Source organism: Aquarana catesbeiana, linkage group LG03 (assembly GCF_042186555.1).
Source record: "Aquarana catesbeiana isolate 2022-GZ linkage group LG03, ASM4218655v1, whole genome shotgun sequence".
Classification (NCBI taxonomy): Eukaryota; Metazoa; Chordata; class Amphibia; order Anura; family Ranidae; genus Aquarana; species Aquarana catesbeiana.
The window spans coordinates 643976923-643993338 of NC_133326.1; the positions used below are offsets into that span (position 1 = coordinate 643976923).

Below are 16416 nucleotides of genomic sequence, written 5' to 3' on the forward strand. Positions count from 1 at the left end.
CACAAACAGGCTTCCTGTCACGCAGCGTTTCTGAGAGACAGACAGAAGATCACGCCTTTACTGCATAAAAGGTAAGAAGGAAAAAAAAAAAAAAAAAAAAAAAAAAAAAAAAAAAAGGGTATAGCCACGAGGGATGGTCTTTAGTTTAAGACCAAGTAGTACAGTTGGGTGGAACTCAGCTTGATTGATTGATTGCGGGGGGGAGCAAGTATAAGGCTTTCCTTCCACTTGGCAGAGCGGTCCTTTAAATGCTGACCTTTACTGCCTATCACTAAAAATCGAATTAGCATGCAGCTCCTCTTGCTGATACGAAATGTTACATTCATTAAACATTTTTTTTCTTCACTTCCTGTTTGAGTGAGGCACTGGTGATGTAACCAGGGACTTACAGCTGCACCCTGGGATATTCCTGTTACATGTTCCAGAAGGCAGGCAGAGTTCCATAAAGTAAAGGGAGGTGGATTTTTGTGCTCTTCATAAAAAAAAAAAAAAAAAAAAAAAAAAAAAAGGGGAAACTGGGGATGGCAAGAAAAGTAAAAAAGGTATACAAAGAACAAATAGCCTGCAATTATCTGCAAGTAGTGATCCACCGAAAATTTCAGCCGCTGAAGATTATCAGCTGAGGCTTGGCGTTGTGCCAAAAAAAATAAAATAAAAATGGCTGTTGAACATGCCCGCAAATTTACCGTGCGTATGGTGCGTTTTTCCATAGGTCATGTGACACAACACAGGTGCATTTTTTATGCATTCTTGCTGTGTTTTCAATGCATTTGAATGGGAAGGTGCATTTTTTATTTTTTAACTTGACCAAATATGCACCAAAAATGCAGCATGCAGGATTTTTAACACTGCTTCAAAAAAAGGTGCCCATATTGGCCGACAATAAATTCATATTAACAGTTGAATATAATACAATGTATTATAAAAATACATTTAAAAAAAAAAAAAAAAAAAACTGTAAAAAATTTAGGTTTCTGCAAAGTGCATCCTGAATTTTTGGTTTCAGTAGCAGAATTTTCATTTTAGTGCACCACTATCTGTAAGTATCGGTTTGTAGATTATAAATTCTAAAGTCGTCTTTGTTGTAATTTTTATGATTAAAATCAATCCATAAAACTATGAAAACAGTTTTGGATGGTTACTGTTGCATGCAAAAAAAACAAAAATACTAATGTGCTAGAGCAGTGGTCATCAACCCTGTCCTCGGAGCCTACTAACAGGCCAGGTTTTATGTATTACCTTGGTGAGATGCAGACTAGAATACTGCAATCACTGAGCAGCAAATGATATCACCTGTGATGTATTTCAGTTATCTTGCAAACCTGGCCTGTTAGTGGGCCCTGAGGACAGGGTTGATGACCACTGGGCTAGAGCATTGAGAGAGTAAACAGAACTTGGATTTTTTCTTTAAACAGGGGAGGGGTACAAAATAAATAACTGGAGTTCCACTTTAAAGATAAAAAGATATAGTTAAAACCATGTGCGAACGTGCGAGTGTGAAGGTGCCTCGCCACCTTCCAAGCAACTGTACATATCCGTGTAGGTAACCTTCAACTTACAAAAGGATGCATGGTTCATAGAAGAGTTCAATACACTAACAAAAAACGACAAAGCGAAAGCACCGTACAAAAAAAATATAAAAATAAATTATAAGTGACATGTAACAACTAGACACACAAAGGAAAATTCTGGTATCCCATTACAGATTGCTAAAAACAAGTCACCTGAATCCCTTCCTCCTGTTCTTGGAAAGGAATGAAAGAATTACGACCAACTGACAGAGCAGAGCAGAGCACACAAATCCTGGGAAATCTCCATGTAATCCGCTCCTGAGATTCTTTACAGTATGGCTGGATGGAGTATGAGAAGAGGGATCTCAATGACGAGCCGAGAGCTGCCGGTCAGGCATCTCAGTGTATATTAACTGATTTGTGCAACAGTTATAGCGTCTACAAGCTAAGAGAATAGATAGCTATACCTATTCTATCTCTCTCTCTCCACTCACACACACACACACACACACACACACAGTATCTCACAAACCCCTAAGTGAAAATGTCCAAATTGGGCCCAATTAGCCATTTTCCCTACCCGATGTCATGTCACTCATTAATTTTACAAGGTCCCAGGTGTGAACGGGGAGCAGGTGTGTTAAATTTGGTGTTATCGCTCTCACTCTCACTCTCTCATACTGGTCACTGGAAGTTCAACATGGCACCTCATGGCAAAGAACTCTCTAAGGATCTGAAAAAAAGAAAAAAAAAAAAGTTTCTCTACATAAAGATGGCCTAGGCTATAGCTATAGAAGATTGGCAAGACCCTGAAACTGAGCTGCAGCACAGTGGCCAAGATCATACAGCAGTTTAACAGGACAGGTTCCACTCAGAACAGGACTCGCCATGGTCAACCAAAGAAGTTGAGTGCACATGCTCATAGTCATATCCAGAGATTGTCTTTGGGAAATAGACGTATGAGTGCTGCCAGCATTGCTGCAGAGGTTGAAAGGGTGAGGGGGGGGTCAGCCTTTCAGTGCTCAGACCATACGCCGCACACTGCATCAAATTGGTCTGCATGGCTGTCATCCCAGAAGGAAGCCTCTTCTAAAGATGATGCACAAGAAAGCCCGCAAACAGTTTGCTGAAGACAAGCAGACTAAGGACATGGATTACTGGAACCATGTCCTGTGGTCTGATGAGACCAAGATAAAATTATCTGGTTCAGGTGGTGTCAAGCGTGTGTGGCAGCAACCAGCAACCAGGTGAGGAGTACAAAAGGTAAGTGTGTCTTGCCTACAGTCAAGCATGGTGGTGGGAGTGTTAAGGTCTCCAACATCCACCAGCTCCTTGATGTTATCATGAAAGAGTGGAAGAGGACTCCAGTGGCAACCTGTGAAGCTCTGGTGAACTCCATGCCCAAGAGGGTTAAGGCAGTGCTTGAAAATAATGGTGGCCACACAAAATATTGACACTTTGGGCACAATTTGGACTCACTTTTTGCCAGCGGTTTAGACATTAATGGCTGTGTGTCGAGTTATTTTGAGGGGACAGCAAATTTACACTGTTATACAAGCTGTACACTCACTACTTTACATTGTAGCAAAGTGTCATTTCTTCAGTGTTGTCACATGAAAAGATATAATAAAATAATTTTACAAAAATGTGAGGGGTGTAATCACTTTTGTGAGATACTGTATTTTTTTTTTTTTTAAACAGGGGCCCTGGAGAACAAAATGGTGGTAGTTCTTTTTTCCCCACAAATGGAGCTTTCTTTTGGTGGTATTTGATCACCTCTGCGGTTTTTATTTTTTTCGCTATAAACAAAAAAAAAAATCAAAAACCTGGCAATTTAACTTTCTGCTATAAAACGTACCCAATAAAAAAGAAATCTAATTTATTCTTAAATTTAGGTCTATATGTATTCTGCTACATTTTTTTTTTTTTACCAAAAACAATAAGCGTATATTGATTGGTTTATGCAAAAGTTATAGTGTCTACAAAATAGGGGATAGATTTATGGCATGCCTGGGACAACACACAGATCCGTCTTCCTGCATAGCAGAAAGGCAGGATCTCTTTTGCCGCGTACACACAAGCGGAATTGCCGACAGAAAAAGTCGCACGGAAGCTTTTCATCGTCTATTCTGATCGTGTGTGTGCCACATCGGACTTTTTTTTTTTGAAAATTCTGACGGACCTAGAAATAGAACATGCTCTAAATATTTCCGACAGAACCAATTCCTATCGGGAAAACTGCTCCTCTGTATGCTGTTTCGATGGAGCCAAAAACGACGCATGCTCTGAAGCAAGTACGAGAGGAAAGCTTTTGGCTACTGGCTATTGAACGTCCTTTTTCTAGTCCCGTCGTACGTGCTGTACGTCACCGCGTTCTGGACGGTCGGACTTTAGAATGACCGTGTGTAGGCAAGACCGCTTGAATGGAATTCCGTCGGAGAAACCTTCAGAGTTTATTCCGGCGGCTAAACGGGTCGTGTGTACGCGGCATTAGTCATCCCCTCAGAACGGAGATCTGCCTTGTTTACTTTGGCAGATCCCCATTCTGTCTCTGCGGGGGGGTGTGGGGGGGGGGGGGACGATCGTGGGTGGCCATCGAGCCCGCTGATTGTCTCCCCTGCTGGCCAATGAGCGCCCCCCCACATAACCTCGCGCACAAACCGACGTACACTGGTGTATTGTTCATGATAAAGAATATCAACCAAAAATTCAGAATAAAAATACATGATACACGTTTTAAATGGAGTTGCAGTTCAATGAGTAAGATAGGCATTTGATCCCCTACCAACCATCAATACTTCTGGCTCCCACAGACTGGCTACAATATGTGCTCCTGTGGTACACAGATTAGTCCTGTCAATTTAAGGAGGTGCTCCTAACGACAACTCGTTATTTGTATAAAAGACACCTGTCCTCAGAATCTTTCTTCCATTCAAGCCTCACCATCATGGGCACGACCAGAGAGCTGTCAAAGGATGTTAGGGACAAGATTTTAGACCTGCACAGGGCTGCAATGGGCTAAAAGACCATCTGCAAGAAGCTTGGTGAGAAGGAGACAACTGCTGGAGCCATTCGCAAGTGGAAGAAATACAAAATAACCATCAATCGCCCTCAGTCTGGAGCTCCATGCAAGATTTTGCCTCATGGGGTAAGGATGATCATGAGAAAAAGTGAGGGATCAGCCCCAAACTACACGGAAGGAGCTTATGAATGATCTCAAGGCGGTTGGGACCACAGTCACCAAACAAATGATTGGTAATACAATATGCCATCATAGATTGAAATCCTGTAGCGCCCTATAAAGTCCCCCTCCTCAAGAAGGCACATGTACAGGCCCAGTTTGCCAAGAACATCTAAATGATTCAGAGAAGGATTGAGAGAAAGTGCTGTGGTCAGATGAGACCAAAATTGAGCTCTTTGGCATTAACTCGACTTGCCGTTTGGAGGAAGAAAAATGCTGACTATGACCCTAAGAACATCATCCCTACAGTCAAGCACAGAGGTGGAAACATTATGCTTTAGGAACACTGCTAGAACACTGAAGATGGGTCGTAGATAGGTCTTCCAGCATAACAATGACCTAAAACAAGGCAATGAAGGAGCGGCTCAAGAAGCAGCACATTAAAAAGGTCATGGAGTGGCCTAGCCAGTCTCCAAACCTTAATCCTATACAAAATTTATGGCGGGAGATGAAACCTTAAGGATTTAGAGAGGATCTGTAAAGAAGAGTAGACCAAAATCCCCCAACATTTCATATTCCTGATGTGGCTGCTGTACCATGTACTTGTATGTATCCTGAACTCTTTCTATTGCTTCCTTTGTGTGAAATCCCTGGTGTTCCTGCTAGTCCCTCTGCTTTCCTATTAAAAACTGACTACACTAAGCAGAACACACCGTGGTAAGTTCTCTAGCTATGCCGCATCTGTGTCAAATCGATGTGGCCTGAGGGCACAGGATTTGCAAGTTGGGCTGGCTGGGAACAGTAGTCCACCATCCATAAGAATGCTTTTAAACTACTAGGCCTCCAGGGAGAGGTGCTGCAGGCCTCAGGCCTAGTAGCAGCGAGCAACCAGAGCCTGCTTAAGGACTCAGAGTGGGTCCTTCTTACCCAAAGAAGAAGATGTGACATTACTTTACCTCAGTATTAATAGGTTTGTGCAGGAGGAAGTAAGTTCTGGGACCATCACTTTTACACGGTCAAAAGTGATGTCCTCATCCTTTACACGGTAATGGATGGGGAATTCTTGGAAGGAATAGTTTGCAGGAGTTAAGCAGAGGAGGAGCAACAGTCTGCATGGAGATGCAGGAAGAGATCATACTTAGGGTCCTTTCACACTGGGGCAGTTTGCAGGCGCTATTGCGCTAATAATAGTGCCTGCAAACCGACCCGAAAGTGCCGCTGCTTTGTCTCCAGTGTGAAAGCCCCGTGGGCTTTCACAATGGAGTGGTGCGCTAGCAGGACGGGAAAAAAAGTCCTGCTAGCAGCATCTTCGGAGCGGTGAAGGAGCAGAGTGTATACCGCTCCTGCCCATTGAAAACAATGGGACAGCGCGGCTATACCGCCGGCAAAGCGCCTCTGCAGAGGCGCTTTGCAGTGGTCTTTAACCCTTTCTCGGCCGCCCCACTAGCAGCCGAATACCGCCGATGCCTCCTCTGCGTGAAAGGGCACTTATAATTTATGCACATCACCTCTTCTGGCTCTAACTTTGTGCTATTGTGCTTAATCTTTAAAATATGATAGCAATTAAAAGATTTTACGGGCATCCCATATACCCCTTTCCCCCAGCCAAGTCGTACCCCCCCCCCCAATAAAACAACAACAAAAAAAAAAACAGCAATAGACTGTTCATTGTCTCTGTATGTGATGTCTGAATTCTGGCAGCGGGGTAAAATGGTGGCTTGTCTGTTACTAGTGGCAACTACACCGCTACAAAAAGTTTATTAGGTTTGTTGTTTGTTTATAACTATACAAACATTTTTTGCCCTTTATTTCTATTTTAGGCTGGGTTCACACCTATGCAAATTGGATGCAGGCTTCCCCACATCCAGTTCGCATGACAGGAGATTGTGACCGTCTCTCTATGGAGCTGGTTCACATATCTTCGTTGCGGGGCGGCTTGCACAGGAACGCTGTGCGTCTTTGGCTCCATTTCAGGGCCAAATTCAGGCAAAAATTCAGCCCCGATTCGTCCCTGAAAACTGAGAAAAGGGACACACAGGAACTCTGCTGCGAGCTGCATCCGTCGGAGGTGTCAACCCAACCTTAAACTGAAGGTCTTATTTTACAAGTTGATCCTTTACAAATCGCCAAGTATAAAAGGACACGCTGGATAGACTTTGAATTCATTTTATGTTTGTACATTGGATACTTACCACGTTAAATGAGTTGATCATTTATCACATATGTTTTTTCACCTTTTACTTTGAATACAAGAGCAGAGTATTAAAGTATATAAAGGGGAGTGCATCACTTTATTATATTTATTACAAAATAACTTATCCAAGGAGTGGGAACACCACATTAGTGTAAGCACAGGATCTTTGTAATTTATCACAAGATGGGATTTATAGTATCACCACATTTATAATGTCACGATTGTCTACCCAAGTACAGAATGGTCTTTTACCGAGAGGAGCTGGCCAATACACCCCCATTCTGTGTAGTCTCTTAACCTGGACACAATGCTACATGTCCCATCTCAAAGCTCTAACATGAGCTCCTTCAGATTAGAATATTATAACACGAGTGCCTCAGCAGTCAACAATGAGGTGCTTTCAGACGTCTACACTGAACTGTGGGGTATCAAAAGAATGTGTTATTTACACCCAACCCAAACCTCAGATTCAAATGATAGCATCATAGAAAGAACTACTAGTTTGAAGGTATCAGTGAAAACAACACTAACATGGGAAAATCTCATGCAATGAAACCTTTGAAATGATTTAATGCATGAAATTAAGTGATGAAAACCCTCTGCACCAAAATAAATGATCCATAGGTGGACACCATAAAGAAAATGTTTCAACTCTCACCTCCCCAAAGTTCATGTATATATACTCCCGGGCCTTCTGGTGAAGCTCTTGACACCCAATTTGCTCAGCAAAACTGGCAATTCCAATGGCATTACTGGGGTCCAGTTGTTGGATCAGAAAGTCACAGCAAGCTTTCACCACGCTGTCCATCTGATACATGACAGCTCCGTTCATGACGTGGATGACGCACTTCTCCCCCACAGAGATACTGGCTGTGTAGGCGAACTCCAACAACCGCTCCATGACTTTGGGGTGAATTCCTTCAATGGAGACCACCTCCATGCCGCATTCCTTGAGGCCGTTGGTAAACATGGCTCTAAAGACGGGGCTGCTAGAAGCCAGCACGATTTTATGCGCCACAAAGTCTGCTTGCAGGTCATTGTACTTGACCCTCAGAGTCACATCACACAGCTGCTGTCCCAACCGCAGCTCGTTCATAATCTGGAAGGCCTGGTTGGTGTGATCCGCCAGTGAATAGTGGAATTGGCGGTTACCATTGCTGTGGGAGGGGGTGACTTCAGCCTTGCACTCAGTGGCATACATCCCCAGCTCACTTCCAGTCAACCTTTAGATGCACATCATCCAAGACAACTACAGCATACAAATCCAAATCAATAAACATGCACATCCCCTGTTGTGCAAAAAAATAAAATAGATCTATCTAGAAAAATATATTTTGATTGGAAATATTAAGAAACACTGAATTTTACAGTTCCTGAAATTCCAAAAGGTAAAGATGGTTTAAAAAAAAAAATGTAATCCAATCTGGAGGTTAGTCTTTTCTTCAACAATCCTTGAACGGGAAGTTTATATTTAGTATTCCATTGTTTATGAATTTTTTAATCCTAGAATCTATTCCATGGTGCCTACTTTTAAATTGTCTAGGATAGCAAAATTAAATACAAGTTACTCCATTCGGCTACTGAAAAGTCCACCTAAAGTAAATCCAAGAAGACCATAAATAGTTCATTTTTTGTTGGGTATCTGTAGACAGAAAAAAATAACGTGTTAGTCATGGTAATGTCCCATCAGGTCCATCATGTAGAATATACATTTCTTGCACATATTTAGCTTTATATCCCTCAGTGACCATGCATCATCTCCCACTCTGCTCTCCTGCTCAGTGGGCACCCCCACCCCCCTTCTTTGCAATGTTACATTCTCCCATGTGACCACTTCCTACACCTCCAACAGCATCTGATTTGATTGCATAATTAAGATGGTGGAGGGTCTTACATAAAGAATAGTTGGACATAGATTGTCAAAGGCTACAGCATTTCACTTCCCTATGTAAAATAGAAGTGTACAATAAAGCAGTAGTCCAAAGGGCCTATATAGTCTAAAGCCTCAAGGTTTTTCCTGCATTCATGCATTCTATGCTTCAAAGGCACCGCACTTCAAATGCATTAAGATAAAAAGCCTTCTGTGTGCAGCAGCCCCCTTAATACTTACCTGAGCCCTATCTCTATCCAGCGATGTCCAAGAGTGCCTCGGCTGTCAGGGACCCTCCCTCCTGATTGGCCGAGCCACAGCAGTGGTGCCATTGGCTCCTGCTGCTGTCAAAGTCAGTTAGCCACCAGGAGGGAGAGGGGGCGGGACCGAACAGCGGCTTTGTGTCTGAATGAACACGCGGAGCTCGGGTGCCCCCATAACAAGCTGCTTGCTATGGGGGCACTCAACAGGAGGGAGGAGCCCCATAGAGGGACCCCCCCCCAGAATAGGAGGATCTGGGCTGCTCTGTGCAAAACCACTACACAGAGCAGGTAAGTATAACAAGTTTTTTTTTTTTTTTCCCTAGGAAAATACACACAAGACTTTACAATCACTAAAAACCTGTGTCACAGGCTCCCCCCCCTCACACTTACCCAAGCCTCGTCACAATCCAGCGCTGAGCATGAGAGCTGTGGCTCTCCTGGCTTTGTCCCTCCTCCCTGGGCAGATTAATAGCAGCGGGATCTCATTGGCTCCCGCTCCTGTCAATCAACTTCAATGACGGGGAGTCAGGGGGCACCGTGTGTGAACTGATGCAGCAGCCAGTCTCGGAAATCTGCATCCTATTGGGGGGGCACCAACAAGAGGAGAAGCCAGGAGTGCAGACGGAAGACCTGAGGAGAGGAGGATCAGAGCAATTTTGTGCAATTCTATTGCACAGAGCAGGCAAGTATAGACAGGTTTGTATACCACGGTCATGTGATAAACTGCAGGGTCTGCCCAAGTGCTGAGTGTTCGGTTAGGAGATTTCCATTACAGCCTGTGTCCTCATGTGATTATGGGAGGCGGATCATCCATAAATAAAGATGTGTCATCCCACCCACTGTGTTTTATTTTAGTTACTGGGGATGGAGGAGGGAGGGACTGTGCTGTCATTTAGGATCTGTATACACGCCCACATGTGTGATGTCAATATCATGTGATCTGGCTAGCTCTTCTGATCAACAAGGAAATGTTCTCTCCAGCAATAGAGACCAAACTGAGCATATGCAGCAGTACTACCCTCACTGTGCCTTATCTGACCTTGCAAAGAGAAACCATGCAGGAGGTGGATCTGTCCATTCAGGATCAAAGAGCCTTTTTACACAATAGAGGATTAACCCCTTAAATTCCACAGTGAGTATAACAAGCATACTATTCTGCATATACAGACAGATTTTACTATTGTGGGTTTAATAACGGTTTAATATATCCCATAATATACTAGTACTACATTATCCATGCATGCATCTGAAATAACTAGAATTTTTGCTGTGGAAAATGGTGCAGGGGTCCCCAAACCATGGCCCTCCAGTTGTTCAGGAACTACAATTTCCCTCATGCCTAGTCAAGTGAATGACAGTTTTACAATGCCTCATGGGATGTTTAGTTCCACAACAGCTGGAGGGCCATAGTTTGGAGATCGCTGGTAGAGCAGTGGTCTCCAAACTGTGGCCCAGGAGTCGGATGTGGCCCTTCGCTTGCCTTTATACGGCCCTTGGAGAATTATTCCTCCCATTTAATTTTTCCTCTTACTGACACAAACAATGGGGCATAAATACTGCCACTGACACCAATCGTGTGGCACTATTCCTTCCACTGACACCCAACGATGGGGCACTACGCCTCCAACTCACACCAGCAATAGAGCACTATTCCTCCACCTAATGCCAAAGAGGAGGCATTGTTTACTCACACACAGGACATTTTCTACTCTCACTGGCCACAGTCTGGCAACCCTCCCCTCCCCCCCTTTGGGTTTGAAAACCCCTGGTATAGAGAAGAACACTGCTGTCATTTTCTTGCTTCGGGGGCTACACAGCGAAGCTTCCGCTGGATTACCCCCTAAGCAAGTGCACTGGCTGTAATGTGACTTGGGAAAACACTACAAAAGCTGAGCGAGAGTAGACCTCCCCAATATAGCTCTATAAGCAAGAAAATGTCAATACTACACCAGGGCGGCTGGTAAGGTCTTCTACTAAACAATCAGTCCAGTTGGTAGCACTGCAATGTAGAGCAAAAAGAGCAGCAGGGGAGGTTTTTGCCTGTCAAAGCAGTCCCATGGTTCCCTGCATGAATACACGAGAGCCTACAATTCTCAGGAATTAGATTCAAACTTTTCTTGCTCAACCTGTATTTCTAGACTACTGCTTACATTAAAAATTATTTTTGTGCATAAAAGGAAAAAAAAACAAAAAACAAAAAAAAAAAAAAAAACACACAAACACCCCCCCCCCCCCCTTTTACGGCTATTTAAAAAAACTGTCGGACATTGATCGGACATTCCAAAATCCTAGGATTTTTTCCGACGGATGTTGGCTCAAACTTGTCTTGCATACACATGGTCACACAAAGTTGTTGGAAAATTCGATCATTCTCAACGCGGTGACGTAAAACACGTACGTCGGGACTATAAACGGGGCAGTAGCCAATAGCTTTCATCTCTTTATTTATTCTGAGCATGCGTGGCACTTTGTGCGTCGGATTTGTGTACACACAATCGGAAACTCCGACAACGGATTTTGTGGTCAGAAAATGTTATATCCTGCTCTCAAACTTTGTGTGTCGGAAAATCCGATGCAAAATGTGTGATGGAGCCCACACATGGTCGGAATTTCCGACAACAAGGTCCTATCACACATTTTCCGTCTGAAAATCCTATCGTGTGTACAGGGCATAAGTGCTGTAGTGGTCTAACATTACCACCACTTCATTTCATTTCAATCTCAAACAGAGTTGCCAGTCCTGTCTGAGTTCTCCCTTGCATGACTACAGTAAAACAAACTGCTTTCCATGTTGATGATGTAAATATGAAATTATGAAAACGACAGATGTGCTGACGTATTCAAGAAGAGAACGCTTGACTGACAACATTGCTTGTCAAACCCATTATAGGAAGTTGGAAACTAAAATTACATTTCTGGCAGGATCATCAGGTATTTTTCTGCACTTGCACGGTTTTTAAAGAGAACTGACATGGGGAGATGTGCATGTACTCAAAAGCTGTGCTGCATGGCGTTTTAATATTTTTTTCCCACAAATACACCTAAAGGCATTACCGCGTTGCCCATTAAGGGCATGGAGAGAGTGTGAGTGAAGTCTGCCCCTGACCACTTTATAGAAATGTCACCAGCTTTCCCTCACAGTTGCAGCCACCACCAAATTCCCAGGTGTCTACTCTACTGATCGTACTCAGGCAAAGTAATTGGCTGCTAGGCCCTGGCACTGCATCACAGGATAAGGAAACCCGCTCTTTCTTACTCTGAATCACCAGGGATTTTGTGCTGGCTGATATAGAAAAAAGATTGGTGTGGAAATCACTGGAGAGGCATCAGTGGGATGAGGAAGCAGCTTTACACAGACACGGTCCCCTTAAACAGAATGGGGGAAAAAAAAAAAAAGTCTCTTTAGGTGTTGTTGGAGTTCCTCAACCTCACACTTTCATATTGCTAGGACAGTCAAGAACCAGAAAGTCCTTCAGGAGAGAACTACAGATTGATCTTCTGTTAGGCACAAAGTGATTAGAAGAAAAACTGTTTTGTATTGGTAGAGTACACATTTTTAGGTAATAAAATATTTGGTATGGTCATCAAGAATGTCCCCATGACACGTATACTGGGCTTCTTTGAACTAATAGCTATGAACAACTATTGCTCCTTGGCTGGCCATAGAGGAAGCAATTTTCTTTCCTGCAGCTACAGGTTGCAGGAAAGAAAAATAACTTGATTCTCCCAACACCCCAAAGTGTTGACAGGGGAATCCCTCCAAAGGAGCCATTGTGATCTCCCAGTGGGGGCAGCTTCCCCCGCTGGGAACACATAATAGCCGCTAGCACTAATCGCATGTAAAAAGGTTTGAATCTCGCGTTTCCTGCTGAACCAGCCGAGATTCTAACCCTCTTTGACAGGCTTTAGCTATTGGCAGACACGCACACACAAAAGTGAGTACACCCCTCACATTTTGTAAATATTTTATTATATCTTTTCATGTGACAACACTGAAGAAATTACACTTTGCTACAATGTAAACTAGTGAGTGTACAGCTTGTATAACAGTGTAAATTTGCTTGACCCCTCAAAAAAACCCAACACAGCCATTAATGTCTAAACCACTGGCAGCATAAGCGGGTACACCCCTAAGTGAAAATGTCCAAATTTGGCCCAAATTGTCAATATTTTGTGTGGCCCCCATTACTTTCCAACACTTCCTTAATCCTCTTGGGCATGGAGTACACCAGAGCTTCACTGGTTGCAACTGGAGTCCTCTTCCACAACGAGATCACGGAGATGGTGGATGTTAGAGACCCTGCGCTTTTCCGCCTTTCGTTTGAGGATGCCCCACAGATGCTTAGTAGGGTTTAGGTCTGGAGACATGCTTGGCCAGTCCATCACCTTTACCCCCAGCTTCTTTAGCAAGGCAGTGGTCATCTTGGAGGTGTGTTTGGGGTCGTTTTGTTGGAATACTGCCCAGCGGCCCAGTCTCCGAAGGGAGGGGACCATGTTCTGCTTCAGTATGTCACAGAATGTTGGCATTCATGGTTCCCTCAATGAACTGTAGCTCCCCAGTGCCAACCACACTCATGCAGCCCCAGACCATGACATTCCCACCACCATGCTTGACTGTAGGCAAGACACACTTGTCTTTGTACTCCTCACCTGGTTGCCACCACACACTCTTGACCCCACCCTTCAGAGATTGGGCCACAGGGCAGTATTCCAACATGATAACGACCCCAAACACACCTCCAAGGCGACTATTGCCTTGCTAAAGAAGCTGAGGGTAAAGGACTGGCCAAGCATGTCTCCAGATGACCTAAACCCTATTGAGCATCCTCACATGGATGGTGGAGGAACGCAAGGTCTCCAACATCCCAACATCCACCAGCTCCACGATGTCACCATGGAGGAGTGGAAGAGGACTCCAGTTGCAACCAGTGAAGCTCTGGTGAACTCCATGCCCAAGAGGGTTAAGGCAGTGTTGGAAAGTAATGGTGGCCACACAAAATATTGACACTCTGGGCCCAATTTGGACATTTTCACTTAGGGGTGTACTCACTTTTGTTGCCAGTGGTTTAGATTTTTTTGGCTGTGTTGAGTTATTTTGAGGGGACATCAAATTTACAGTTATACAAGCTGTACACTCACTACAGTGGAACTTTTCAAAATCCTGACTCTGTTTGCGAGTATTGTCTCGAGGCAGGAGTCAAGCCTCTGCGGTGTGCAGTACCACATTTGGCCAGAGGAGCGGGGGCGCCGGTGACACTTGGAGCCATTCGGAAATACTCCGAGTCTCTCCGGCGGCGCCCCCACCCCCACCTCTGGCCACATGCGGTATTACATGCAATAGAAGTCAATGTGGAACGAATTATCTTTGTTTCCATTGACTTATATGGGGAAACTCGCATTGATATGTGAGTGCTTTGAATTACAAGCATTCTCCTGGAATGGATTATGCTTGCAATCCAAGGTTCCACTGTACTTTACATTGTAGCAAAGTGGTATTTCTTCAGTGTTGACATATAAAAAGATATCATAAAATATTTACAAAAATGTGATGGATTTATTCACTTTTGTGAAATATTGTACAAGATAGAGATTATATCTATCCAATATCGCCAGACAGAAGGTTTCATGCGACTATGACTTTTACTGGTTTTCATGACTATATTTCAAAACACATTTTCAGATTTTTCCTCTGGCACTAAATTATGTGTCAGGCACATCTAGTTTTCACCCTTGCTCAACTGCAGAAATAAAAGGACACTATTATTGACTCAGCCAGAAAACACATATAGGCCTCGGACAACTTTTAACTGTTATGTGTGCACATTAAGAAGAAGATTTCTCTAGAACAGAAACTAAAGAGATCTTCAAAACAGGCAGTGTTAATTTTGTTGATGAAAATCTTATCATAGTTTTCGCCAGCTGCACGTTTTCAGTGAAAAAAAAAACAAAAAAAAAAAAAATCAGTTTAGATTCATATGACTAAAATATGACTAAAACTAAAATGGCATTTTAGTCAAAAGACTGACTAAAGCCAAAATCAAAATTTAACGTAAAAATGAACAGTGGTCAAAAAGCAATATTCTTGCTTGTTTCCGAAAACTTTGTTTTATCTATAAAAAAAGGTTACTTGGTACCCGTTTTCATCAGTAATCACCTAAGGATCGGCCACCGCATATACACTGCTGCAGGGTGGCCCTATTGTGTGAAAAAGACGTACCCATATGTTGTTTCGTGCATGAGATGCTGCACATCGGGGGAGCCGATGCGTGGGTACAGCGGCCGCGATCGCTCTCCAGAGGCAGAACGGGGATCTGTCTAGGTAAACAAAGCAGATCCTGTTCTGACAGGGAAGTATAGAGAGATAGTCTGTTCCTAGTGATCAGGAACAGCGATCTCTCTGTACTACTAGTCAGTCCACCCCCCCCCTTAGAAAGCACCTCCCTAGGACACACTTAACCCCTTAATCGCCCCCTATTGTTAGCCCTACCCTGTCAGTGTCATTTATACAGTGATCAGTGCACTTTTTTTTTTAGCTCTGATCACTGTAGTGTCACTGGTCCCAAAAAAAAAAAAAAAAGTTTTAAAAGTGTCCAATCTGCCTCCCACAATGTCACAGTCCTGCTAGGAAAAAAAAAAAGTGATCACTGCCATTACTAGAAGAAAAAAAAAAAAAAAATAAAAAAAAAAAAAAAAAAAGTAAAATGCCATAAATCTATCCCCTATTTTGTAGACTTTTGCGCAAACTAATCAATATACGCCTATTGCAATTTTTTTTTACAAAATATATATAGAAGAAGAATACATATTAGCCTAAACTGATGAATAAATTAGTTTTACATTCTACAAAAAAGTAAAAAAAATTTATTTATTTTTTTTCAAAATTGTCCGTCTTTGTTTATACCACAAAAAATCCAAAACCTCAGGAGGTGATCAAATACCACCAAAAGAAAGCTCTATTTGTGGGGGAGGAAAAAAAAAAAAAAAAGACGACATCAATTTTATTTGTGTACAGCGTTACACGCCTGCGCAATTGTCAGTTAAAGTAACGCAGTGCCGTATCGCAAAAAATGGCCTGGTCATTAAGTGCGTAAATCTTTCCGGGGCTGAAGTGGTTAAAGGATAAGTCCACCCTAACACTAAAATCGCTACATCTACAGACATCCACGATCTAACACTAACCTACCTAGTATGTATACCGATTTATTCTTTACATGGTTAGACAGGTTAGCGTTAGATTGTGGATGTCTGTAGATGTAGAGATTTTAGTGTTAGGGTGCACTTATCCTTTAAACAGAGAAAAGTTACAGTTTTTATATTCAGGTAATATGTGCAATGGCATTACAGCCAATAGAGTTTACAGTTTTGTGTTTGCTTTATATTTTAGGCCTCTTTCACAC

At 43.0% G+C, this 16416-nt stretch overlaps 1 protein-coding gene across 1 annotated transcript in view; it reads right to left on the minus strand.

The window, feature by feature from the left end:
• Positions 1–16416, minus strand: part of KEAP1 (kelch like ECH associated protein 1) — a 55119-nt gene that overhangs the window by 20106 nt on the left and 18597 nt on the right. The window contains exon 2 of the mRNA XM_073622568.1: positions 7545–8528. Coding sequence (XP_073478669.1) covers positions 7545–8087 — 543 coding nt within the window. The 5' untranslated portion in view covers positions 8088–8528. The remainder of the gene's footprint in view (positions 1–7544; positions 8529–16416) is intronic.